The sequence below is a fragment of the Brachyhypopomus gauderio genome, chromosome 11 (assembly GCF_052324685.1).
Source record: "Brachyhypopomus gauderio isolate BG-103 chromosome 11, BGAUD_0.2, whole genome shotgun sequence".
Lineage (NCBI taxonomy): Eukaryota > Metazoa > Chordata > Actinopteri > Gymnotiformes > Hypopomidae > Brachyhypopomus > Brachyhypopomus gauderio.
This window is the reverse complement of record NC_135221.1, coordinates 16478844-16506325: the sequence shown is the minus strand read 5'-3', so window position 1 is coordinate 16506325 and position 27482 is coordinate 16478844. Positions and strand designations below refer to the sequence as shown.

General features: G+C 47.6%; 2 protein-coding genes across 4 annotated transcripts; both read right to left on the bottom strand.

Annotated features, from left to right (window-relative positions):
• Positions 1–1381: 1381 nt before the first annotated feature.
• reep2 (receptor accessory protein 2) lies at positions 1382–10846 on the bottom strand. Its single transcript, XM_077022428.1, has 8 exons — positions 10597–10846; positions 8667–8739; positions 7637–7713; positions 6612–6732; positions 6391–6504; positions 6090–6240; positions 5490–5662; positions 1382–4627 (listed from the first exon to the last, which is right to left on the bottom strand). Exons 1-8 carry the CDS (start codon positions 10626–10628, stop codon positions 4553–4555), a joined length of 816 nt encoding a protein of 271 aa, XP_076878543.1. The 5' UTR covers positions 10629–10846; the 3' UTR covers positions 1382–4552.
• A 936-nt stretch (positions 10847–11782) lies between these two features.
• Positions 11783–26944, bottom strand: kdm3b (lysine (K)-specific demethylase 3B). 3 transcript variants are annotated; one of them, XM_077022376.1, is made up of 25 exons: positions 26523–26943; positions 24929–25096; positions 24501–24614; positions 24114–24219; positions 23868–23992; positions 23655–23723; positions 22824–23543; positions 21411–22740; positions 20844–21051; positions 19935–20149; positions 19670–19822; positions 19365–19469; positions 19112–19239; positions 18696–18972; positions 18207–18457; positions 17802–18077; positions 17435–17606; positions 17032–17122; positions 16820–16950; positions 16537–16656; positions 15331–15354; positions 13580–13719; positions 13105–13281; positions 12890–13024; positions 11783–12658 (listed from the first exon to the last, which is right to left on the bottom strand). In XM_077022376.1, the coding sequence occupies exons 1-25, from the start codon at positions 26673–26675 to the stop codon at positions 12578–12580; spliced, it is 5469 nt and encodes a 1822-aa protein (XP_076878491.1). In that variant the 5' UTR covers positions 26676–26943; the 3' UTR covers positions 11783–12577. The 3 variants fall into 3 exon arrangements, with proteins under 3 accessions (XP_076878491.1, XP_076878492.1, XP_076878493.1); XM_077022377.1 differs by having other exon boundaries at positions 17802–18074; XM_077022378.1 differs by lacking the exon at positions 15331–15354 and having other exon boundaries at positions 26523–26944.
• Between the last annotated feature and the right edge of the window lie 538 nt (positions 26945–27482).

Genomic DNA, 27482 nt, shown 5'->3' with positions numbered 1-27482 from the left:
TCTGCATATTATCAGACTTTGTAACCATGCGTTCAGGCATATTTGACACCCAAGGACCCAAACACTATGAAAACATTATTAAGACCTGAGTATTTTGCATTGACATGTCTTAATATCGCTGTGAGTGCTCCTCTGTGAAAACAAAACCATCCTGTGTGAGAGGCAAGTCCCGCTGGGGTGCAGCTTTGACACCTAAAGCCCTCGCCTGCTCTATGACAGCCCGGGGGCAGGTTGTGTAACAGGGTCTGTCCCATGATGTCAGCCAGAGACTCTCAGACAACAAGGCTAGCAGCTCTGCAATCTCTGGGGGGAGGGGAGGGCAGGGAGAGAGAGAGAGAGAGAGAGAGAGAGAGAGAGAGAGAGAGAGAGAGAGAGAGAGAGAGAGAGAGAGAGGAGGGAAAATGAAGATGATGCAAGAGTGGGCAAACCCAGGGATTCCCCCATCTGTGTTAGTTTGTGGAGTTGGGGTTCACACACACACACACACACACACACACACACACAGCCCCTCCCTCACTGCAAACCTGGACTGCAGAGGTAATGAGATGCAGCCACTGCAGAGACTTATGCAACCGCACACATCTTGATGTACCTGAGACGCTACATCCAAACCACTCTCCTTACAGTCCACACACACATGTGCACACACGACAGATAGATGCAATCAAAACATAGCCACCTCCACAAATCATTAGCAGCCCGACCCTAATTAGCTACTGATTTGGACTAGTTTATCTTTATAAAGTCTTGTGTTCCTAACCAGAACATTGATATAAACTACAATTTGTGTTAATAAGCAGAACACCTAAAGAACTACAAACACCAGCATACAAGAGGTCAATAAATGTTACTCCAGGTGCAATTAAGGTGACATTGTAGCCTGCGAAGAGTATAATCTACACTATCCATCATTTAAACCTAACTGAATAACATGGACAGCAGTATACCAAATTCTAACGGAGTCATTTGATGAGTAATCATCTCAGACTGTGCAAACATGCATATCCGGATTGCTCATCTAAATCAAGTTATCACTGTTTTGTTGTTTATTTGTACATAAGGTTCTATTAATTGGTCAATATAACGAGGAAGCTCATTAGAGGGATATAGTATACACACACAACATAATTAGTTCAAAATTAGTTATCACTTTCAAATTTAGTCTGTTCTGCAGTTGGTTGAAGTCGATTACAGAACAGCTACACCCTGTGGCACAGCAGAGTACTGCATCCAAATTGAACTGGCAAAACAGCAAAATGTTACTCCATGTCTGAAGTCACTGTCCTGAGACATCATTCATACAGTGCCCAGTAGTATCCAACCCTTCGATGATCAATCTCAATATCAATAACCATAATAAAACCAGGAAGTTGAGCCATCACAGAGCTGGGTAACGGTTTTATTTTGCAGCGTTGGTATGTGTCAGTGCTTAGCAGCAGTCCTTAAACAGATCATTCTTTATTACACTGGAATACAGACAACCGGCACTACCAATACATTAGTGCTGAATATTCGCTCACAATTTAAAGTCCTATACATAATACTGATCTCGATCACGCAGCAAGAACAATTCTGAACAGAAAAGATGACAGACATCAAAAGAAAATTCAAAATACAAAATGGCGTATTACACCACCATGTGTTGAGAGGACTGTGTTTACAGTCACACAATTCTCGGTTAAATGCCAAAAATTCAAAATTCAAGTCAGGTTTGACGTAAGCATGTAAATAAGAAAATACAAAATGGACAAAGAAATAGTTCTTTTATTTGGAACTTTTAAAAAGCTAAATGGATTTTAAAATAAATGTGTGTATAGTATATTTAAAAGATGGGGGGGGGGGGATTACCTGTTCTCCCAACAACAGAATCTGGCATCTGGCACTACTAAATGCCACATGCATTTCGGTAGTACTGGGTCTAGGTTAACGGGCAGTCTGGCCACAGGCTGGACGTCTCTGCATCAGAGATTCCTCACTCTAGGCACAAAGTCTCAGCCGCATAAGTCCACATCGTCCTGGAGGTTCTGCCCCGATTCAGCCGCCGTCAGGCTCCAGGAGCAGCTCCAGAGATGGCTCTGGCCCTCGTGTGTGTGTGTGTGTGTGTGTGTGTGTGTGGGGGCGGGGACACACAGCTGGGCGGAGCCTGTGGCTGCTCTGGGTTTGACGACCGAGCCCTCCAGCCCCAGAGGTCACGGCAGGTGAGTGTGTGCAGCACGGCAAAGTTGAAGTAGAGCGTGAGACGCACATCCACGTGAGACGCACATCCACGTGAGACGAACATCCACGTGAGACGAACCTCAACGTCACCAAACATTTTTACCAGTTCTGACCACTACTTTAGCGTTTTTAAGACCAGGCATATTTCAATATTCTAATAAACACAATAGACAAAGAAATAAGAATATAAGAAAACTAAAAACAATCTGTCCACCAATAAGTAGCTCTTTTTACAAGACTTTCGTTATACCCCTGTACAATAAAAGTGGCAAGTGATCAGATTTGTCAAAACAAAAAACACCACCATCAAAGAGAGTAAGGCAAGCAAGCTTATCCTATACATGTGTAAGTATTATAATATATACATCTATACTTTCCCCGGTGGATTCACGTCGAGAGAGCTGTAGAGATCTTACACGTTTCTCTCGGGCGTTTCTAAGTAACATCACTGCGTACGGATCCACCCTCCCTGCCCTTAAATCACACACATTAAGATAAGCATGAAAAACTGATCTGAGCACAGGGCTAACCTGAGAGGTGTGACCCACCCAGCCCCACGCTCCAATGAGCTGCTGAGCTCTGCTTCGTTCTCAGGGGTTTGGCTCCCCCTGTCTGTCACCAGTAGTCATTACGTTCGATAATGTGGCCCAGCCGCTTACCAGAGGATGACGTTCCACGGCTGATCCAAGATCAGTGCTCTTGGCTCTGCCCGCTAGTGTTCAGTGCACTTTGCTAAGAGGCACTGGCTAATCCTGTATCTGCATTAGGAGACAATTTCTCAAGCAGAGCAGACAGAATCCCACCTTGGACGTGATCACAGACCATTAAAAGCAGCATAAACTAATGAAATTTAAAGGGGCGTATTACACACAAAAAAAAAAAAACCCTAACTGAAACACACGGACAGGGTCAGGTTCGTTCTTGTAGACCTGAGAGCGATTCACCACAAAATGACCATGAAACCAATGGGATTTCAGTGCGAATACAGATGATCAGAGACAACAGAGCCCCGGCGCACGAAGGCCGTCAGCCGTTTGGGGCCATGAGGAGTGGATCAGGGACGGGGAGCTGGGTCACGCAGCCACTGGCATCGCTGAGCTAAGGATCCGGTGGACACCAGCCTGGCTACTTCCAGAGGAGTCTACACAGAAGCCTCGCTGTAGCGGGGCGTGATGCAAACGCCCAGAAACCAGCGTCATCTCCACCAGTCTCTCCCAGCTACCGCCTAACCAGCACTGGCTCCCCAGTTAAAAGAACTAAAAACACCATGCGAATAAGAGGAGATTTTTCTGTTAATGGCAAGCAGACCACTTTTCGCCTGTCCACGATACACAGGACACTCTAACCCTGGCCTCCGTGCGTACCGCGCAGGTGTGCGTTAGCTTTCACGATCCCGTAAAACGGTTATAAACCCCATGATAATGTTATAAAACCAGCCGGTGTTACTGTATGCATCTTCACCCAAGTGCATAACAAGAGGCTGGCTGTCGCGGTCGTGAGAGACGGGGGGGAAAAGGGGCCACAGAGCGGGGGCTGGGCGTCTCGACAGCGCGCTCATTAACCACAAGAGCTGTTGGAGTGGCTGAGTCTGGTCCCTCCCCCGGCATGAGTCCCTCAGAGGCACTGATGAGCCATGACTTGGGGGGGTTGAGGGTGGGGGGTGGCGGGTTTGTGGGGGTGTTACGCTCGTGGTCCTAAAGTCCTCCGCAGATTCTCAGCGCTCATTAGGCATGCGAGAGAGAGAGGGGGGGGGGGGGTCTCTGAAGACAGGCGGCCTTTCTGTTCTTGTTCCAGACCAGTGCTGCTGCTGCCCCCTGGTGGCAGGATGGGCGGCCTAAATGCTAAAAAATTAGGACTCGGGCCACGAGACAAGGAGACACGGTGTCCTAAAGCAGGGGGGTGGGGGTGGGAAGGGGCCTACTGGTCTGGTGCTTTAGTAAAATCTCCATTACAATCTGCAGATGAAATGGTCGGTAGTGAAGCCATGGTATGCGCAGGCATACGCACGCACGCTCAAATGTTTTCTGAAGTACAATATAACCTCAGAAGTTGAGAATTCAAGAAGTCCACCGCAGTTCAAACTTAGTCTGGGTCTAACTTAAATAAGCCAGAAAGCAAAACAAGCTTAGACCGAGGGAATGATTAAGTGGGTTAACGCAGATGTGTGTGTGTGTGTGTGTGTGTGTGTGTGTGTGTGTGTGTGTGTGTAGGAGAGAATCTACCCATGTTGTAGTGGATTTACATAAGTGTACAAGAGGTGTGCAGAAGACGTTTTCAGTGTGTGTGTGTGTGTGCGTGTGTGTGTGTGTGTCCAGCTGGAGGTCTGCAGCACTGCTCATGGTGTCTCTGCGTTATTGCTGGTCGTCGTGGTGATCTTCTTCTTTGGCACCTTTTTTACCATTTTAGGCGTCTGGTGTCCATGACGGGAACATGAAGGAGAAAAGACAGGATACTTAAAATAACTCATTCATCACCACCACCACCACCACCTCACCCCACACCACCTCACCCCACACCTCCTCACCCCACCACCACCTCACCCCACCTCCAAATCAAGTCAGGAAACTTCCTCACTCCTAAATATTCCACAGTGAACTGTCAGCTGTATTATAAGAAAATGGAAGTGTTTGGGAATGACAACAACTCAGCCACAAAGTTGTAGTTCACGTAAACTGATGGAGCAGGTCAGCAGATGTGAAGAGGACATCAACTTTCTGCAGAGTCAATCACTACAGAGATCCAAACTTCACGTGGCCTTCAGATTAGCTCAAGAACAGTGTGCAGAGAGCTTCATGAAATGGGTTTCCATGATCGAGCAGCTGCATCTAAGCCATACATCACCGAATGCAATGCAAAGCGTCAGATGCAGTGGTGTAAAGCACACCACCACTGGACTCTAGAGCAGTAGAGGTGTGTTCTCTGGAGTGACGAATCACACTTCTCCATCTGGCAATCTGATGGATGAGTCTGGGTTTGGCGGATGCCAGGATAACGATACCTGTCTGACTGCTTGTGCTGAGCTTGGTGGAGGGGGGGATTATGGTGTGGGGTTGTTTTTTCAGAGGTTTGGCCCCTTAGTTCCAGTGAAAGGAACTCTGAATGGGATGTAATTTAAGCTCATATGTGAGTCAAGGAAGGTGAGCAAATACTTTTGGCAATATAGTGTGTGTGTGTGTGTATGCACACATGTGCGTTTACGCATGTGTACAGAGTGCACATAGTGTATGTGTATGTATGTGTGTGTGTGTGTGTGTGTGTGTGTGTGTGTGTACCTCTGCCTTCGTGGCTGCTGGTTTCTTAGCCGCTCTAACGCTGGCCGTTCGTTTGGTCACTTTGTCACCAGTAACATCCTCATCAGAGTGCTCAGTCCTGCTATCTGATTGGTCACCGTCAGGCCGAGAACTGAGCTGTGGTTCGGCGTCTGCGAGGATGGGCGTGGCTCGTGCTGAAGAGAACAGAAACAGACTCATCAGATTTCCACTGTGAATTAATGGTGCTTTTGAAATTGATCTTACAGGACACCAGGGCCCGTCCAGAACGGCCCTCTAATACTACCGCGCAGGGCTACAGTGCCATTCTCAGGTCCAGTAACATTTCTGATTCAAAATTCAGTTTGCTTTTGTGGATTTGAGTATTTAAAATACATATTGATTATACTGAGCTCCTATTATGTATTACAAAGACACTGAACATTAACTAAATTACAAAATCTTTTTTTTTGTCTTTTGATATTTACAAATGTCTCATATTAAAAATTGACGTTATTCCACAAGCATGTGGTGTGGTGCAAGTGAGTGTGTGCATATGAGCATGCAGGCGTTTTAGTGCACAGGTGTGTGTGTGAGTGTGTGTGTGTGTAGGTGTGTGTGTACCTGAGCGCACAGGTGTCTTGGTGCGGGGCAACGTGGCGGCGGGGTGAGTGTCGTCCGTGGCGTCGAGCAGGTGAAGCTCCTCCTCATTCTGAATAAGTGTCAGATCCTGCATACTAAAACTACGCAGCTTCTCTGAGAGAACACCCTGACCCTACACACACACACACATATATATACACACACTCACACACACACACACACACACACACACACACACATACACGCACACAACCACACACGACACTGGTTTTATACTGTAGGGAGATAGTATTCCACTGTATACACAGGCTGGCCGGCTCACCTTAGTGGCTGCAGTGACCGCTGCCGTCGCTGCGATATTCAGCCCCCTCTTCCCGAACCGCATCATAGTCTCGTAGCTGCGATCCTTCGCCTGAGCGATGTACTCGTCGATCTCCTGCAACGCACACGCATGAACCGGTGAGCAAGCACGTGCGTCCCTGGCTAATAAACCGAGCGGGCGCTGCGTCCGACAGGGAGAGGTGGGTGCGCTGGAGGCCAGACCTTCTCTTTGCTGGAGAGCGTGGGGTGCACGAACTTGCGGTACAGCACACTGGAGCCCTTCGTGTACGGCGAGAGCAGCCAGATCACAAAGGCGATCTTCAACTCGAAGTAGAACGGAAACCTGCGCAGAAATAAGGCGTCGTCACAGCACACGTGGGGACCGCACGCGAGACGGAATACATCCTCCCAGCACACGTGGGGACCACACGTGAGACGGAATACATCCTCCCAGCACACGTGGGGACCGCACGAGAGACAGAATACATCCTCCCAGCACACGTGGGGACCACACGTGAGACGGAATACATCCTCCCAGCACACGTGGGGACCGCACGAGAGACGGAATACATCCTCCCAGCACACGTGGGGACCACACGTGAGACGGAATACATCCTCCCAGCACACGTGGGGACCACACATGAGTCTGAATACATCCTCCCAGCACATGTGGGGACCACACGTGAGATGAAAGTTACCATGCTATTCAAACATACGGTCAGCTTTTAAAGTAGTTTACAAGGTCCAATGATGCAACAGAGCAGAGCTAGAGGAGTCACTTTAGTTTACTGTGCTTATTTGCAGTGTTTCTTTACATTTACTGTGTTGTCAATTAATTAAAAATGTTAAACATGGTAAATTGAGTTTCTTCAGGACTATTTAAGTACTACATTCAAAATGTAAACTACATTCATAAATGTTTACATTTTTACTATGTTGTTTACAGTACATTTGCAGCATTTAGCTTATCATTTTATCCAGTGCAACTTGAAGTTATGACTGAACAGAATTTGGGTAATTGCAGATTAAAGATCTTGTTCAGGGAGTCTGGGTGGAGCTGGCAACCTTCAGACTACTAATCCAGTACTAGAACCACTGAGCTACCACTGCTCTGTGTTATTAAGATTGAAAAAAAGATGAAAATCATAATCATTTGGATATTTACACAATTTACACAATCATTTGGCTATTTACACAATCACATTCTTAGTACGAGTGTCTTAAGGGGCGGTGTGAAGGCCACTCACCAGGACAGAAGCAGATCTGTGATTGTCTCTGCTGTCGTGAAGAGGGCAAATACTATCCAGTACATCATCCACTTCACCTGAGAGACATGAGGACACACACACACACACACACACACATACACACACACACACACAAAAACCAAAAATGTTACTCCACAGTACGCAAGAGACTCTTGACAGACACAAGGCTGTGAACAGACCCTAACGGAGCTCAAGAGCAGGAGAGAGGGAGCGAGAGAAAAGTTAGAAGCAGGGGGATAAAAATGGCGGCGTGTTCAGGACACCATCTCAGCCTGCCAACTGCCTTCTGACCCAGAGGGGTTTCCATAGCAACCCATGAGAGGAGCTCTCCCTGGAATGATGTGGCTACTCCAGGAAACAGGAGCTAAATGCTAAATGTGGACAGAAACACACTCATTTTTTATTAGAAATGTGAGAATGTTTTTTTAAAAGATTTTTAAAATTGATAAGTTTGAAGTAAGTAAGATGAGTTTGTACAGAAAACCCTACACATTTTTTTAAACTCGTTAAAATGTTCAGCATTTAGCACATGCTCTTATTCAGAGCAACTTTAAAAGTTGACAAAGCACTATTTTGGTCAACGTTTGGGCGTTTGTTCAACATCAAAAAATTATCACAAACTGCAAACTTGCTTCCTTTAGCCTCTGATGTACAAACAGCTCCAACAGAAGAACAAAAATTGATGTACAGCATACATGAATAATATTCACTGTAGTTAATATTAACTACAAGGTTTTCATTTGTATTATGTTTGCCTCATTTACAGTTTACATTGGCCAGACACCACACGCTCTCTGTAGTACAAACTGTTCCTAAACTGTCTCCATACTGACCTCTGACCTCTTAACAAGACCGGGGACACTGTTTTAGGCATATAGATGATGGATCAAAAGCAAAGAAAAGGCCAGATGAAACACATCCAGAGAGAGCGATCACCCCCCCCCCCCCCCCCCCCCCAGCAGGCCAGACTAGCTGCACTCAGGAGCTGCATGAATACTTGAATACTCACGTATTCCTTGACATTTTTCGTCTTCACAGCCTTATAGGAGGAGTAAGCTGGATAAAGTGTCCCAAAGGCCAGGCTGTTGAGGAGAGAGGAATATTAGGACGCACACATGCCTTCTGTTCCAGTAAACTCCATCCAGCTCATGTTACAATCACAGATGAATTCGATTTCAGGATTTTCGCAACCAAACTAGCACGGTATCTACTCAAAGGGTCTTTAAAAGACCAGTCAGTGACAGATAAAATCTATCAAGACATTGTGTAACAACACTGAAATGGTGTTTTAGAATTACGGCGTGTCTCGGTTTAGGAGAAAGTGAATGATCAACTCCTCAGTCACTGCACAATTAGGTCAATCAGCCCTCACAATGCTAAACTCACCATCCCAGTTCAGCGAGGAAACCGTTGCAAAACCCATGGGGGGCTAAACTGGGTGAAAAACGAGGCCTTGCGAACATTGCAGTTGCTGGCAGGATTTCTAAGGCATCATCTTGCTGCAGAAACCCTGCTTAGCGGGCAGCTCAGCGTGCCTTTACTCATCTCCTCAGTACTGTTCAGGGGCGCTGGGCACCGGAGCTCTGACCACTCGCTGACCAGGGCTGAGTGCCCTGAGATTGTCCACGCCCGCCGCTTCACTGCGGCCTGAACCGATGCTGACGGAGAATGAATCTTTTGTCATCGCGGCTGGAGTGGGAGAGCGTGCAGAACGGAGAAGACGCTCACGCATACACGTGTTCTCAGATGCAATCACATGCATGCATGCACCCACACACACACACACACACACACACACACACACACCCACCCTGGATGCTAATTTTGTGCTGATGTGTCAGGATCCCAACCCCTCTGCAAAGGCAGGGCTGACAGAGGCCGTTGTACTTGCTGCAAACAGCGTAGACATCAGCTTCCTGTGTGTGTGTGTGTTTCTCAGTGTACGATCATTCTGTATTCAGTCTTTGTGCGTGTTGTGCACTCTCGTGAACCGAGCCAGAGTGGGCCTGATCCAGCCCGGTGTCCCAGTGCGTGTCCTCCATCCCATTCAGAACACTCCCACTCCCATAATGCCTTTCTGCTCCACTCCTACACTAGCACACACTGTACACTGCGATGTACGAGATCTATCACATACCCACCATGCAAGGTTATACACTCACACTTAAACCATACCCCAGTCCGTGCTTTTGCAATGTAGTCCTCCCCTCCAGAGCGAAAACAAGGCCTGCTGGTCTAATCACACTAATGACAAAGCATCCTCTGTGGGACAAGGCCCGAGTTGTGTGTGAGTAGTACAAAAAGGAAACTGTAGACTGGATGACTGGATTCTCAGCCATATCAGATTCGGTTTCCTCTACTCAACCACGTTAACATCAGGACAACTGACAGCTCAAATGTGCCAGTCATGAGGGCCCATATTAATTCATTCATTATACAACATTACCAGCTCGAGAAGACCTTATCTTGTTTTTTAGGCTGGGTTAATGTCGAATGAATGTTACTAAAAGCAAAATCCCTTCAAACTGATGCTCACGCAATGTGGGCGGACGACAAAGACCGCAACGTGCTGAGGACAACAGCGTGGACACACAGCTGCAGTCTCGTTCAAACACGTCTGTGTCACGTTTCCTTTTGGTGCAAGTGTCGTGAATAATACATATCTACTCATTTTCTTTCTTCATCAAGAGTAATTACACGGAGTAAATGTGTTTTGTACAGAGGAGCTCCGTCTGTCAGGTGACACCTAGTCCCCCCCTGTCTGAATGAAGTCATCGCTCGCCGTTTTACTAACACCTAGTCGGCGTTTTTAGATAGAAGACCGTTTTGAAGGGTGAATATTATATACAAATTACAGCCAAAATTGGAGACAAAACAAAAACAGAGCCGACAAGAGGACAAACAAGCGCCACAACAACAAAAAAAGGGGTCATACTCACACCACCATCCTCGAAATGATCCACGACACCATCTTGACTGTGGCTGAATTTTCACTTCTCCTTGGACGTTAGTGTCGCATCCATCACGACGAAAGGTGAGAATTTACCTCACGAACATCAGGTCCGTCCGATCTACATTAGTCAGATTATCTTCTGAGACCTGCCGGCTACATACTGGTTCCGACCGAACCCCCCGATGGTCTTAAAGGGACAGATGAGAGTCGGATCAGTTCGTCCTTTAAAATATATGAGACTACGTTTAAGATCGCTTTTCTGTTGTGTGAGCTAAAACTGTGACCACTCCTAAAAGAATGAAAGAAAACTCTACTGACCTGTTCATGTGTTTAATAGCTAATATTATAATGTGTATATATAGTAACATTTCTTAGACTTTCGTTTTGTTTTGATTCCTCTACAATGTATCCCAAAATATTTATAATTTTGGAAGATCTGTGGCTGTCGTGCCAAAAGTATTTTAAAAGGTATTAAAAATACTTAACTGTCCTAGATTTATGAACTGATTTCTATCATTGGGAGCAGTTGGGGACCGTGGACCAAAATGTTTAAAATTACAAACATTGAACATGTTTTGCATTGGGAAAATTATTAACTTATTCAGAGCTATCAAAAATACTTGTCTACACCCAGGCTGAATACATGTGAGCATTCAACACCCTTTACTATATAGTGTTAAGTTTTTAATATCATTCAGAGATAAATGACTGACATTTGTCTCCTGTGGCGACATGATGATGGTTAAAAACACACTTGCTTGTTCCAGACATTAAAGTAATTTGGAGCACTTTGCTTGTTCATTACTACACAACAGTGTTTGCAGGCTTGTAGTCTCCAGGTCTGTCAACTTCAATCATCCCTCTTGTTGGACTGTAGGAAGGAAAGTTCAGTTTTTTTTTTTGCTTGCTAGCAAAAACATTTATTTAATGTTTCAATATTTTTGAAAAGTGTACTTTGTTTACTTTTAAAATCCTGTGAATTAAGTTAGGAAGAGACAGCTGAAACGACTGAGGCAGAAAACACATCTTTTGCATGTACAACATTAAAAAATGCTTTGTTTATTGCAGCTTTATCAAGGAACCACAAAAGGTTTTATTTGATAAAATTGTAAGACTGAACACAAATTTCTAACAAATTAAGTGTGCACAATTTCCAAAACAGGAGGGCCAAATCCATTTTTTGTAAACTTTATTTTGAAAAAATCATACACACTGCTAAGATCAATATATATATTGATACATATTAATGACCAGTAGTCCATAACTGGAATTCTTGATTTCAACCATTTCTCAAAGCCATCTCCCTACAGCTCACTGTCAGTGATTCAAATAACCTAATGGCCTATTAAAGTAAAAGAGAAAAGAACAAGACAATTTCAGTTTATTTGAAAATAAGAACTAAAAATACAAAACTTTGGTCTAGTTCCCTTCAAAATTAATGTCAGCCTCAGAGGAGGGAGGGAATCTTTATTTTCTATTTTATGTCCGTTTACCTTCAATCTCCTGTACAGACTGAGCTCTCCATTAGTGAAGAAAACAAACCATTAACATTGGCTTAAAAAAGAAACCCAGTGCTTACATTTACTTAGAAGGGGAAAAGGAGCTGATCCCTCTTAAAAAAAAAAGTCCATCAGCTTCTTCCTGAACAATCCAACAAGCTATCACATTAAAAACAAAAAAAAAAAACAAAATAAAACAAACAAAAAAAAAAAGACGGTGACATTTTAAATACAGAGAAAATGACCCAAGTCATTTGACAAAACTAAACAACTGTTTTATAACACTGATGAAGCGCATCCTTCATCCTAGCCTGAAGCTCCCAGAAGCCTCAAATTAAAGAGCTTGTTCTGGAAGCCCACTTACCCTCGCCGAACCCATTTTAAGTGCCATCCAAACACCCCAGTCTCTGTGTGCTGCCCCAGAAACAGCCCAAGCTTAGGATTACGGTCAGCTCCGGACACGCAAAACTACGACCGTGCTAGCTTCACCTCGTGAGCCTTCAGGGTTCCCACAGCGTCTTTCACGGCGTGGAAGATGATGTTCTTCACCTGTGGGAGTTGAAGACATGACGCTTAGAAGCCGTTTGTAGCTTTAGGTTGGCTCAGCGTTTGTAAGCCAGAAAATTCTCCTCACATTCCCGCAGCGGTCAATAACATATATGCTAAAAGTAGAGCAGCTTTTTGGCACCGTTATCAGGAGATTCTGTAGTTAGCCATGGTTATCTTCTGCCAAAATTGCTAACCATACTTTTAGGTTTGGTAAGTATCAGTATCAAGTACCTGTAGTTTGTCCTCGTGGTTAGTGTGCGTGGTGGAAAGATGTCGGAACTCCTGCGTCAATCTGAAGCAGTGCTTCACGTGCTCCGGGGAGACAAAGTCCTCCGCCACCTTGATGCAACTGTACAGGTTGTGCACCTGGATGGGACATAAATCAACTGCTAAAGCTTCAAGTGACGATCAAGAGCTAAACACGTGACCTAATCTCGGGTGCTTACCTGATGGGGTGCGCCAGCCGGAATGAAGACGGCGTCTCCCAGGAACTGCACGATGGACCAGCCCTGCACGCCATACTCCTCATAGAGGCGGCGACGGAGGATCTGGTCCAAGTACCAGCTCTGGTCGTGGATGGGGTCGTGATCTGGAGGATTCTCCTGTCCCTGCTCTTCTCCCACCTTTAAGCAGCCCAACGAGACGAGTCTTTAGTCTTAACTGGAGCATCGCAGACGACCGGGACTAATCCCATGCAGGGTGTTTTAGCACCGACCCATAAAGCGGGTTCAACACTCCAAGTGAGAGATGAGTGTCTGCTTGTGCACGTATGCTTAGGGTCAATTTAAGTGGAAAAACGTTATGGATCAATTAAATGCTCCCAGAAGCCGTGATCATAAACTGGCTCTCTTGGTCAGCACTTCTTTTTGGACTTTTATGGGCTTTTTGGACGGGCTGTTCCCCACATCGGTCAGGTGTTACCTTGCGCAGGAGCTCACGGATCTTCTCGGCGTCTTTGGCAGCGTAGATGTGCCAGAGGGCGCCCGGCTTCTCCTTCCCCTCGTAAACCCTCCTCTTCGTCATCTCATCCACATCTCCCTCCTCGATGGTGAGTGCCACCTCTGCAGTCAGAACACAGACGTCTGTGAAGCGCGTTCGGGTACTTGCTCATATGCTTTTCATGAAAACTGACCTGAGGATGACTTGGGCTAGAATACAGAGGGCATGCAGATATTCCACGTCCTGGATTAAATTATTTCACTGGCGGCAACTCGCGTATGAGGATCTGATTATGCCCAAGACATGGATCATTTGAAAATCAGGTACAGTAATGAACAGCCACGTTTACATGGTTTCACCTGTACAAAGATTCTAAAATGTTAACATTTCACCCATTACAGCATGTTCTTCACCAGTGTCTCTAAACTGAGAGTAAAGATCCTGATGCACTCTAAACATATTAGTTACTCATGCTGAAATCCAGCAATTGTCCTGATGCTAACCTGCCATAAGACATCTCCCCAGGTTTTCCAAGCAACAATGACAACTGGACAAAGGACACCATCACAAAAGATGTTATCAACCAACCCAAACCACCATTAAAGACTTTTGAATGATTTTATAGGCAGGAATGAATAGAGCGGAGATTCAAATGCACAAAAACCAAATAGCATGGAATATCTCTGCATATATAAAATAGACTTGCTAGTTTTTAGCCCATACCTTTATACTTTTATAATCATTTACCATCATGTACAGCACAGCCATGCCTTTAGTGCCGAGTACTTTAGTACTTATTTCTTTGCAGTTCCTCAAGGGCTGCACCATTATAAATAAGATAAAATGATTATTTTTTTTATTGAGGTATAGGTTTAAAAATAGCAAACCGATAAATCAAACTGTTCTTATTATGACAACAACTGAGCCATTCAGCATGAGAGAATGTTGGAAGTAGGAACTGAAAGAGCATGACATCACCGCCTCAGGAAGAAGCCCCAGTAGACACCTGCTTACTGTGTTTGATTTCTAAAGAGTACTGAATTACCAGTGATCTATGCTGTTAGCCTCGTTTGCGCTTTCTAGAAATGTAGTGGAAGATAGAGAGCAAGAGAGTGCGTCCTTGACCTAAAAGAGTTTTTTTTTGTTTGCTTTAGCATAAGCAGTGGAGCTGGGTCTGGCTGATGTCAGGAATTCATACCACCGACTCTCCAAACACTGATGTTAGTCAATAAAACGCTCCAGATATCTACGTCATAGTCACATTACGTGCAGCTTGTACTGTTTCAGTCAGACCCACAGTCAGCGCACAGACTCTGAAAATGTGTGCAAGTGCTAAACACTTAAATCAGAAATGCTGAAGTGCCAAAGCGAGTGCCCTCAGATCTTCAGCGAACAAATGAGGGCATTCAAAAGGTTATGGGGTTATGGTTCCCTGGAATTAAGGCAAGTCACCCTAACCAAGTCTGAACATGTGATGGGTTTGGTAGCCCGTTTCAGCTGATCACTACATGTCTGATGGCCAGTGTTACATCCTGTCTATAGGAGAGAGTGAACGAGGAATGAATAATAAACTCGGGAACATGGCTTTCTGCTGTAGCATACAGCCGTCTAAATGCCACATGAGGAGGGGGAGAAAGGGATGAGTGAAAGACAGGAGAACAACAGAGGGGTTAGTCTAGAGGGGCATGCCTGGGAGGGATGACATTTTTGGGGTAAAAAAAAAATGCACAGACCTTTGGATCCCGCGAGGTCTGCTTCTGTGAATGAGAAATGGGGCCACAATCAAAAGAAGCAAGACCCTGGAGAGCTAAGCTAACAGTCACCGCGAGCCCGGGGCGCTAGCAAACGTAACGGGTGTGACTTGGGGATACTGCTGCAAACACTGACATGGCTTTGACATGTCAGTAGCAACTTAAAAATGGGGGATTTTCAAATGCTTGCGTTAACGAGGTCGTTGTTAGCGGCTAAACCACGTGGTTACGTGCAAGCCAGCACGTTACTGCGGTGGACAATAAAGAGCCTTTTCAACCGGCACGGCGCCAGTGCTGGTGCCAAAATCCTGAACGGTTCCACTGTAAAACCACAGGGTCTCGGCAAGAAAACCAGCGCCGTTCTGACCCCGAAATCTTGCTGGTCTGGAACTAACCAACCTGTGACCTGCAATGTACAGCTAAGAGCACGAGTAGTGCAGCAAATAGAGCAGTAATGAATCATCTGTGGTCTGTGGAGGAAACGCATTACTTGCGATGTGGCCATGAAGTTTATAGTTAAAGTCTACTGACTTTTGGTTCCAGATGATGGAACGTCCCACATCCACATACATAGTTGAGCTCTTAAATCAGTGGAAACACGAGTGTGTTGTTTAAAAGTTCACCAGGTTCACAGGAGCTCTGGCACAAGCAGCAGCACCTTGTTGGTGGGAATGTGGTGTAAGAACAACCGGCCAGGCAACACCGGGACTGCTAGCTAGGATCCAAGTCTCGCAGACTAAAGGAATAGAAGGTTTTGCACGTCAGCGTGACGACAGACAGAGACTACGGTGAAGAGTCTAGTCATGACGAGGAACTACACAGCATGGGGGAACCACTCGGGGCTAAAGAGCTGATGAAGGTTCAGATTAGGATAACGGGTCATTGAAAAGCCTATGGAATTGGGTTCAACTCTGCCGCACAAACACGGAATACACAGACATATTGGCAAGAAGGGGAAAAATAGGAGTGACACTGTAGCCTCTTTCACTGTTGAACACCTGGCACCTTGCCATCGAGTGATGAATAGTGAGCACCCACTCTAATGGCCTTTTCCCTTAGTAATTGAGAGTCTCGTTTTAGCTCCAATACTTTAGGTACTACAGCCGTTTCCTTAAATAGGTTGTGCCTATAAAAAAACGTAATAAAGTAACCATTTCACACATCTGCACATAAATCTTGAGGGCTTACCTTTTTCATGGTCTTCGTTTCCCTCTGGGATCCCGACGTACACCATCACGTTAACAGCGTCGGACACGTCGAGATGCAGGTTGGTGGTGCCAACCTTCCTGTCCTCCGTAGATATTAGACCTGGAAGGAAAAACAAGAAAGTTTGGAAAGACAGAGAAACAAGAAGGAAAGAAGAAATACAGAGGATGGAGAAAAGATAGCAGAAGAGGATCATAAATATCCCAAAGCAGAAATGCATGATGGGTGATGATGAAACAAGGCTGGGTTGATCTTCATGTCTCACCATAGGCGTTGTACATCTTGGGGCCCAGATCTGGACGTACGAAGAAGTTTGGAAGACGGGAGGCCAGATTGAGGCGGCCATCCCTCTTGGTGTACTCTGGCAGAGGAAGATTGTCCATGAGGTCGTCGAACCTGGGCACAGCAGACAAGAGATTGGTGGCCGGTACTTCTCTGAAACTGACTGGAAAATCAGGCAAAAAGTTATAAGCTTACCGAGTGGGCATCATGTCTCGGAAATCCTCCCCTGGGGGCCAGTCTTTGAGCTTCAGTACCATGGGCTGCCCGTCTGTACCTTGCAACCGTTCTGTAGAATAAATGTTGAAGACATGAGATGATGCACAAAACAAAATGAAAAAATTTTTTGTAACATGCAAAACAACCAGAAGCAAGTGGCCACCAATCAAACACCATCATTCCAAACTACAACCAATGTCGTGAATTTGCCTTTGAGAGAAAGTGCTCAGATTACACCCTAAACACTGGGTGGGAATAAGACAGATGCTCACTCAGAAATAGATATCTACCTGGACAAGAACCCTCGTTTTACCATTTGAAACAGTCTGTGACTTGTACTGTTCGGGCTTGAGCCTTGAATCACGAAGACGGCTACACTCACTGGAGATGACCTGAAAGCCGTCCCAGAAGTCTCGGACCTTGACGTCAGAGATGATGGCACAGTTCCTGCAGTTGACCAGGTCTACGTCCTGGTCTCCGAACTCTTCACTGAAGGCCTCTGGATACCACAGAGAGGTCTGCAGCTTCTTGTCGACACCAGACACCAAAACAGGCTAGAAAAACAAGCGAGAAAACCCAAGTGGTATCAGCTACTGCCTCGGGCTACACGCACAAAACTGCACATGTGAAAGAGTAAAAAAAAAAATCACTGAAGCAATGACAGGACTGGTCCATAAATTATTTGAGCGAGTCATTGAGAAGCCGCAGGTTTTAGCAAGAACGCCCCCAAGCACATGGATCAGGCTCACCTGGCCCTGTTTCCAGCACTCCCGGAAGATCTTCCAGTTGTTGCTGTTGCTGGGGTCCTGCAGACAGAGCAGACGTCCATCGCACAGCCAGGAGTGGGAGGTGTGGGGGTCCAGCACGCTGAGGCCCATCACGCCCTCTCGTCGCGGGACGCCGATAGACTCCCCTCCCTCCCCCGAGCCTGGCACGCGCCGCCCCTCCGCCCTCTTGTTCTCCACCACAGACGCGATGATGTGGTCCAGGATGGTGGGCAGGCCTCCCTTCATCTTGTCAGCCTGCTGGGAGGGTGTTAAGTGGTCACTCTGTCGTTCTCCAATCTCCACTAAATAAGCAGTCAAAGCACGGCCGTTTTGCGCTTTGGATCGGGCACACATACACACAAGACCTCGTGTGTAACCTCCACTCACCCCTGCTGAGGAGAACACCGAAGGGAAAGGAACTCCACCCTCTGCGGCCTGGGGCAGTTTGCCTGGGCCCGAGTTGAGGAGATCTCGGAGGCTGGTACCCTCAGCTTTGGGCTGGGCAGGACCAGAACCTAGCAGCAGGCTGTTGAAGAGTTTCGGACTTGGGCTTGACTGCTTGGAGAGCGAGCTGAAAGCATCCAGGCCAAAGGGGGAGCGGCCATCACGCCCCATCATGGCCCGCAGGGAGCCCGAATCTGAGGGCACAGGGGGAAATGCAAGATGGGTTTCCCAGGTACTGTCCAATGGCAGGAGGGGAAATAAATACACTGAAGTTCAAAGAAACTTAATAAATAATTTGCATGGGACCTCTCTCAACACAAGTTGAAAACAGACACTTAACAGCTCTCACACACAGATGCAAATGAACACTCGTGCAAGCACGCACACAAATGCAAACACATCTGTGGTGGACATCATCTTGAAACAGCCCACCTTTGGAGTTCTCTTTCGCCTTCTGCGTGGCCAAGTCGGCCAGCCAGTGGAGGGCGGAGGACGGGTTGCCCTTGCTGTCCTTGGACCCGGGCGCCTGCGTGGCGGCTGGTCCGGCTCCTCCAGCACTGGTCCCTCCGTTACCCAAGGACGTGCCGACGCTGCTCCCCTCCCCGCCGGGCTCCACTTTGACCCTTGTGTCCGTTGTGGGATCCCCGTCTGGGCGGGTCATAGCAGAACTGGAAGAGGCCCCGTTTCCCCCGGCCGAGCCTGCACCTGACTGCAAGCAACACAAACAAACAAGACCCAGCACATTAGTGGCCCACATCGACCGAGAACCCCCCCCCCGATGTAAGAACACCAAACAACAGTATAAGCACTTTTAAGTTGCTTGTTTTGATGTAGTTCAGCCTGCTTACTTGTGAGAGTCCATTGGGGGCGGTGGGCCTCGCCACAGGTCTGCTGTGTCGGCTGGTACAGGGACAGTTAGCTTTTATTCCCCACTTGCCTCTTGCTGCGTGGACCATGTCCCCTATAGTGTAGAGTGCTACAAGGACACAGAGAGCAAGTAGAATTAGCCAGCGTAGTTAAATACAAACTATGCAAAGCACATAGGACAAAGATTCTTTTTTTTAATCAGAATTTCTCTGTGCTTAATTGTGAGCGAGCTACCTGTGCCGGGTATAATCTGAGTGGGCATAAGGTTCTGGGGTTCGTGAGGCTGGCCTTTCGCACATTTTAACCACGAGAAGACCTCATCATCTGGATCATCCACCTCTGCATGAACGGAGAAAAACAAACGACACCACAGGTAAAAGGCCAGTGACCAAGACCGGGATGCATCCTAAACCCAGACTACAAAGTAGATGGACAAAAGTGAATCACCACTTGCGTTGCAATTTAGTCCAAGACAAGACTTCATTCATGCCATGAAAGCAAGCTGAAACATCATCTCCTCCAGACACAACCCCACTCACCATCACGTGGTCGATTCCTCCGTAACCGGTAGCAGTCCAGGCAGACGCCGAAGCCGCACTTGCGACAGACCCAGTGGATGTTGAAGAGCGTGGTCTCGCACACGTCACACATCTCCCTCACGCCCCTCACCGCCCGCTTCCAGGCTACCTTTTCTACAGCAGACACCCCCGGCAGAGAGTTAAACACACACCTCAAGGGAACAGCATCCATTAACCATCAGCAGTCTGGAAGGAGGAAGAGGATGAAGATTGTGAGGAGGCTTACGGTGAGGCTCCACCATCATCATGGCCTCTTTCTCGGACATGACGAGCTGGCAGAACTGGTCTCCCACGTTGGCCAGGATGTACTTGGACGTGTCCAGGTCCAGACCATCCTGGGCGCTGGGGGAGGGGAGCCACAGTCCCATGGCCATGCTGTCGCTCTGCTGCGGGGTGAGGAAGCCCTCCACGCGCAGGACGCCCTTCCTCGTGAACGCCAGCCTGCCGGAGGTGAAAAACGCTCAGAGTCCCGCGCGACGCCCAACGGGACACCATCTTAAGGAGACGCGAACGGCGCGGCACGCTTTCGTATGGCAGCTGCCGGCCACAATAACGCCCGATTGGTGTTTTATACAGCTCCTTATTAAGCGGCGATGAGGCAAGCCAGACGAGGCAACGTGAAAGCATCATCACGTCATGGCTCATGTGGGGTGATGACTCACAAATGTCCATGTGTGGAGGCAAAACAAGATTTTAAGTCAAAAATCTTGAGTTGAGTTTTATTGGGTTCTGTTATGAACATTGTGATGTTCAGAAAACAAGTTAAAAGCACTTGAAGCATTTAGTTAGCTAGGTCACTATGTAGCTAGGACGTTTCTCTCAGAAGCCATCAAGCTGGCCGTGTATGTGCTTGCCTGTCTCTTTCTGCCCCTCCTTGTCCCTCCTTTTACGTAACAAGCGAGTAATACTGAATGGACACCTGTGTGTATGCTGAAAGAATCAGTATATTCCCTTTAATCTCAAAGTTTAACCAAAGCAACATTCACAATTGCTCAAATTTTAAATACTGCCAGCAGAATGGACGTGCCTCTTCACTGAAATACAGCTCCAAGTAAAAAAACACCTCAATTTCAGCAGCTCGCGCGTTCACCGTAATATTCACACACCCCCGTATTCTCAAGACGTCTGTACTGACCTGCGGAAGTGGAAGAAGCGGCAGGCGACGTTTGGGTCGTCATCATCCGAGTCCTGCTCGCGGGACTTGCGGTAGCGTTCCAGCCGGCACTCGCGGCACTTGTGCAGGTGAGGTGCGACGTTGATGCAAGAGCCGTCCTGCAAGAAGGCCTCGCCGGACTGCTTCAGCTTCCGGACCTTGTTCTGGTCCTGCAGCACGGACCGACCCACTGCGGCGTACGGCAACAACACGGTTAATGGACGACACCACAGCCACACGACTGCGTCAGTGACACTGGACTGTAAAGGACCAACCGTGTGATAAATGACTGCATGCTTTCATGAAATGGGTCAGGAGGACAGAGCTATGTTCCTGATTGGCTGAGATCCAGCCAACCTTGGGCAACTTCTCAAGTGCTAGTGTGCGTGAGTAGGAAAACCACCCAACAGTGCAAAACTCTTTCTCTAGGATCAGATATGTTCACCCCTGCTAGCATAAAAGAGGACGCAGCTACTGAAAGTCCCTGGCATCTAGACAGAAATTAAGAAAACAACATGGTCAATGCACTCAGAGCTGAACGGTGGTCACCTTTGAAGGGTTGGCTCCTTGAGCGTCCTTTAGCGATGGACTGGGGCTTGGTATGCTGCATCTCGTCTCCGTCTGCCTTCGCTTTGGGCGTCTGGACGCTGAGCTTCAGGTTCTGCTCCGGCTGATCCTCGGCCTCGCTCAAGTCCGACAGGTCGCTGTTCGCGCTCGATTCGGAGTCGCCTTTGGTGGCATGCCCGCGCTCATCCAGGGCGAACTTCTGCGACGTCTGGTCGAAGGGCGCGGGGGTGGCCTGCTCCTCTTCCAAGCTGCTTTCAGAGTTGACGTGGGAGGCGGGGTCACCGTCTGTGCACTCTTTGTTGGCTTTGAGCGTTTGCTGTCCATCTTGGGGTGCCGACATGAAAGTTGGAGCAGGAGAGGAGGAGGAAGAAGAACCACCAGTGAATTGGGAAGTCAGGATAGCCTTGGGAGGTTCAGCCATGATGAACAGATTTGGCTGGCCATCGGTGGAAGGCGGATCTTGGTTAACAATTCCAGGGTCACTGGTAGGCAGCGGAGTAGTGGACACTGGCGTGGGAAGCTTGGGGGTGGACAGCCCGCTAAACGGACTGGGTGATGCCCCACCACTGTAAGCAAGAAAGGGATTTGGCTCTTTTGAGACCTGCAAAAACAAGTTCTCGTGAGCCTCCGAAGCCTTGCTGCTGGCGAGCAAGCCAAAGCCGCTACCTGTGCTAGGGCATCCTGCGCTTCTCATCCCTGCTCCACCGGCACCGAGCCCTAAAGCAGGCTTAGAAACTTCCGCCTGACCCGCAGCAGGGCTGCCGCCTATAGCCGCAGGAAACCCAGAGCCCAGTTTGCCGATGGCGTCTCCTCCTCCTCCTCCTCCTCCGACTCCGAAGGGCTTGCTCGTGAGAATCCCATTTCCCGCCGGCTTGGCATCGGGTGTTTTGGGCTGCTCTTTCATAGAGGGCAAGCCACCGGCCGGGGCAGAACCGAAGAGTCCCGCAGATGCGGAGGCAACGACTGCCTTCTTCAGGCCCTCGGAGGGAGCGGCGGGCTTAAACAAGCTCTGCGGCTCCTTGCTCAGGCACTCCGACAGGGCCGTGAAGTAGTTAGTGTCTTTTGACTGGGTAGGAGCCATGCTTGGGCATGGAGTCTGCGTCTGAGACATGCATTGGAAGAACAGGTTTTGCGAAGGGTCGGATCCCTGCTGCTGAGGTTCTTTTCGGCCAGAGAAATTAAATCCGAAGGGCTTGTTCTCCTGGGAAGATCCGTTCGCCTGCGCGGGGACGTCGGCGAACACCGCTCCACTGCTCTGCCTAGGCTGGGAAGGGCTGAATCCAGCAGCGGCGAGGGTGGTTGTTTTGGGCGTCTGCAACGAAAACATTCTTTAGAACCCAAATCTCAGAACTACAGAAAAACAACTTCAAAACTGCGAATGATATATTTGCTTACTTGACTCGCTTCTGGGGGGGAGCCCCAAACCGGTGCTTTATGGCTGCGGTCGGCGGATGCAGAAAGGACCACGCTCGGCGCATTGTCCTGGGTAGGGGACGAGATGGTGACGGGCCCTGGGGACACCAGAGCAGTAGTTGTGGGGTATCCTGAAAGGACGCCGTCCTCCCTTTCTGGCACCAGAGCTGTAGGTGAGGATTTGGGTGCAGGAGCTCCGGGTACAAGACTGGGCATCTGGCCCAAGGAGGGAAAAGTATTGGAGAACGCAGAAGGAGCCGGCTTCAACGGCGGTGGCGTTGGGGTGGCCGCAGGAAGGGCCACAGACGCCGGTGGGCCCATTCTGTCCTGGTTCGGGACGACGCTGCCGTTCTCCTTGATGACGCCGGTGGACCGGCTTCCGGGGTGATCCTGCTGAGACGCAGTGTTGTTGGTCAGACCCCGGCCCACCGACGTGGCAGTCTCCGGGCTGGTAGTGGACCTCCCCCTGCCGACAACTCCAGCCGATCCGTCCTTTCCCTCGGGCCCTCCGAGCACGGGCGTCTCCCCACTCCTGGTCACCGGCTCGCCGTCCTTGCAGGAAGGACCGTCGTTCTGCCCGTCCCCTTCCGCCTCGCCGGCGCCTTTGAAGCGCTTGAGCGTCATGTCGTCGTCTCCGCCCTCAGACGCAGTCCTCCGCCGCCGGCCGCCCTCACCCTTCACTCCATCCACCTTGCGGTGATCCTGGTTGGGAAAGATTAAAGGGAATCGGCACCAGCAGAAAGCTCAAAGCTTCACCACTACTGGATCCAGTTCTTTGTCTGGGAAGGTAAACCTCATGAGACGTCAACATACCTCATCCACCGTATCCATAGCAAGCATTACATGAATTACGCGGGGATCGACCACCTGAGTCTCTTCTCCCTGTGCAAGAAAGGTGAGCATGAATAACATGTGTCAAAGGCCCAGACATAAAATCTGCCCACAGTGTAATTCCAGCATAGCAGAATTCAACTGCACAATATGGCAGGGACCATTATAAACATTTGTGGCACCCTGTGCACACACCTGGTCCATGGTGATCTCCATAATGTGAGAAACAGGGTCGTGCTGAGAGACGAGCCCCAGTGCCCAGGGTTCCTCAAACTCAGGCTGGTACACCTGCACCCTTCGTCCCTGGATGGTGTAGGGTCCTAACCAAGGGGAAAACAAACAAACAAAAACACCACATCACTAATGCATATGCAAATAAATTTAAATATAGTGCCTATGGGAGAAGCGTGGTCTCCTGTTTCTAGGGCGAACTCCACTGACCTTTTCTCAGGATCTCCTGCAGCTCGGAGTCGCGGTGCCAGCTGCTGACGGCAGCGTGGAGGGTGGGCTGATCCTGGAACAGTGGGTGCCTCACGTCTTTCTCAGCCTGCAGGGATCACACCGGCTGACCTTGAACTCATGTTTACATGGGTAACGCAGGCTGACGGCAGCTCTACACAACTCCGCCATTAACGGTTTAAACAAAATTACTTTTTTCCAAATGAATGCGTGATAAGTAATTTATTATTTTTTTTGGAAGGACTGGAGTTTGAGCTCTCTCTTGTAAATTCGTTATTGGTTGACAGAATTTGCTTCACGGAAGACCTCATTTTGATCAAGCTGTTCCATACATCAAGATGAAGGGCATGTGGGTTTTAAATTACCAACCTCAAATCTCTGCAAGGAATTTCCATTGGGGAGAAATTCAAGCTTCCTAGTTCCAAAGAACTCAACAGGAACCAGGGATCCCAACCCCACGCGGTCCACAAGCAGATGGAACACCTGACAATTACACCCAAGGAATGTGTTTTAGCACCAGTACACGTAGTAGTTCCAACATGAACAGTGTACATCAAATAATTTTGAACATTATTAAAACTCCATGCACAAAATTTATATTTGCAGTCGTGTGTCTTTCTTTTTTTTTAGCAAACACTTTAATGCATCTTTACCAGAACTTCTGCAAAAATTTGAAATGCAACAAGTTCCTTAATTCTGTAAAATATCTAGATATCTTGACAGCACATCCTGGAAATACCAGACCCATAGCCCAGACCCTAATGTGAATGAGATTTTGTCTTTGGGATTTCACTCACCAAGGCTGGCCAATGGCTGCTAGGTGTTCCTCCTGTCGTGGAAAGGGAGGGCTCGTTCCGGGGAGCCCAAATGATCGTGTTCTCCATCAGGGCAGCACGCACCTCCTCCCCATACACCTGCACCCAGGAACGCTGCCGCCATGGACTGTCTTCAAATTCCAGGAACACCTACAAAGACAGGAAGAGTCGGCTTACGCTTCACACTACAGGTGAGTCCGAAGGACAGGTGGCTTGCGTTTGTGGTGTTAAATGACATCCTAAATACTTACACACAAAGTAAATATTTACAAACTAAGAATATGCCATAAAAGCTTTTTATATAAAAGGTTTGCAGTGCACAAGTAGCAAACCACAGTAAGAATCAGCACAGCATCATCAACCAAAGAAACCAAATTCAACCAAGTACAAAGTTGTATATAAAAAGCTTTTTTGGTATATAAAAGTTAACAATTAACAGTGACAGAAAGGATGAGAAAGAACGAGAAATGTTAACAAAGGTTGCAGAGAACATCAAATTTCCCCCCCAAATTTCAAACAATCTGTCGACACAAATCATATGAGTAAACTTTGGGAATAGGGTTCCTTTTTGACATAGGCCTACAGAAAATATTTATTTGCTTATAGATCAAATCTGATTTTTTTTTCCACAATGTGCAGAGCTAACACCAAATTCAAACGCAAGAAAAAAAAAGCCAACCATCATATACAATAGTACAGATTTGTGGATTTTGCATTTAGATATAGGCTATTTGTGTGTGTGTGTGTGTGTGTATAAAGCCTTCCCAATTAGAAATAATCATATATTCTTGTTAGTTCAGTCTGTATCATGGTTCACGGATGGTGTGTGACTGGTAGTGATGGGTTATCTGTCTGATAACGTTACTGGTAGTGATGGGTTATCTGTCTGGTAACGTTACTGGTAGTGATGGGTTATCTGTCTGGTAACGTTACTGGTAGTGATGGGTTATCTGTCTGATAACGTTACTGGTAGTGATGGGTTATCTGTCTGATAACGTTACTGGTAGTGATGGGTTATCTGTCTGATAACGTTACTGGTAGTGATGGGTTATCTGTCTGATAACGTTACTGGTAGTGATGGGTTATCTGTCTGATAACGTTATCAGACTCTTAACGCTCCTGACTACAGTTACCAAGCTGCAGTTAGCTGCTCGGCTAGCTGACCTGAAGTTGTCGAGCTATCGTGATCATTTTGAACACAAACTGCCCGCAGTAAAAAAGAGAATACATAATAGATGCTATACGTTACACACAGAATTACACACTAGTTTTATTTTTATTATTCGGATATGTTTAATTGCCTTTAATTTGTACGTGTTTGTGCACATTCCAGCCACATAAACCGCCAGGCTAGCTGGCTAGCATGTTAGCTTTACTCCTCGTTCGTAAACGACTGCGATTATTTGAACGCACAAACGCCCGAAGCGCTGGATAGTTTGACCCGCCCGACTACGCGTCTACCGGGGGACAGACACCGGCTTTGGCCCCGCTGTGTGTCCGCCTAACTCGTCTCCTCCGGCCGCCTGGGCTGCGCCGTGTTTATTCAATGGCCGTCGGTTATATTTTCGTCTCTTACCTCCACTCCCGGGCTCGCCAGCCCGATCACACTGACCGCTCGCACGGTCCCTCGGAGCCAGGCGGCCTGGTCCGTTCCGCTGCCGACGGCGGCGCCTCCGTCGTCGAGGAGCAGCAGCAGTCGCTTCCCGATGAGACCGAGAGAATCCCCCATATTTATAAAACCACCATGAAGAAGCGACTTCCTTGGTGGAAACTCACTCCAAATGACCAAAGACTCAGAAAATTATTTAAAAGATAAAAGAGTGGCTCGCAAACTACATATGCACGGACGCGCCCTCCACCAGAAGGTTTCTTTTTGTGTGTGCCGGGTCGAATTGGACCACTTTTACCGCACAACCGAAATGTTATTGTTCTGACTACGGCCCCGTCTCCGCATCCGCCATTTGGGCTCGCAGTAACCAAACGCACTCCTCGTACACTGCGGGCTCCAGCGCCTCAAGTTACCCACCAAATCTAACAGCGCCCCCTGTCGAAGATTCAATTAACTGTCGCTTTATGGACAATGACATTGAGATGGGAAGGGTTTATTTTTTTACCATATTCAAATATACCTTTCGTTGATACACTGATTGGTATAATGGCTTTTAGCCTTTTTATTTGTACACCCTGCGCAGGTTTGACTTAAAAAGGCATAATGAAAGTGGTCATGCAGGAGAAAATCTCTATTAGGTCCCTTGGGGATACCTCCAACCGACGCAGCCTCCCTATCCACAGTGCTTGAAGCATTTAAGCGTATGATTTATCATTAGGTTTCAGTAGTATTCAGTAGACTATTTAGCTTTGCGATTTTGAAATCCACTGCAGGACAGAAGGAAAATGTTGGATACGGTAGAGGTTTGCTTTGTTGAGGCGACGAGGCTTCTAATAACTAAAAGCCTTTGGGAAATGCATGTATTCTTGTAAATCTGTGAGCAGTTAGTTCATACACCTGCTGTTTGTGTTGGTGGAGAGTGACCTA

Bases quoted from the DNA above. Each gene is read 5' to 3' on its own strand.
- reep2 (XM_077022428.1), bottom strand. From the start codon at position 10,628: ATGGTGTCGTGGATCATTTCGAGGATGGTGGT. The intron at 6,733-7,636 runs GTGAGTGGCCTT...ATTTCTGCGCAG, and splicing joins ACAGATCTGCTTCTGTCCTG to GTTTCCGTTCTACTTCGAGT. The intron at 6,505-6,611 runs GTCTGGCCTCCA...TGTGCGTTGCAG, and splicing joins CGCTCTCCAGCAAAGAGAAG to GAGATCGACGAGTACATCGC.
- kdm3b (XM_077022376.1), bottom strand. From the start codon at position 26,675: ATGGGGGATTCTCTCGGTCTCATCGGGAAGCGACTGCTGCTGCTCCTC. The intron at 25,097-26,522 runs GTAAGAGACGAA...CTGTCTTTGTAG, and splicing joins TGGCGAGCCCGGGAGTGGAG to GTGTTCCTGGAATTTGAAGA. The intron at 18,458-18,695 runs GTGGGCTGTTTC...CTGTGCCCTCAG, and splicing joins GGCGAAAGAGAACTCCAAAG to ATTCGGGCTCCCTGCGGGCC.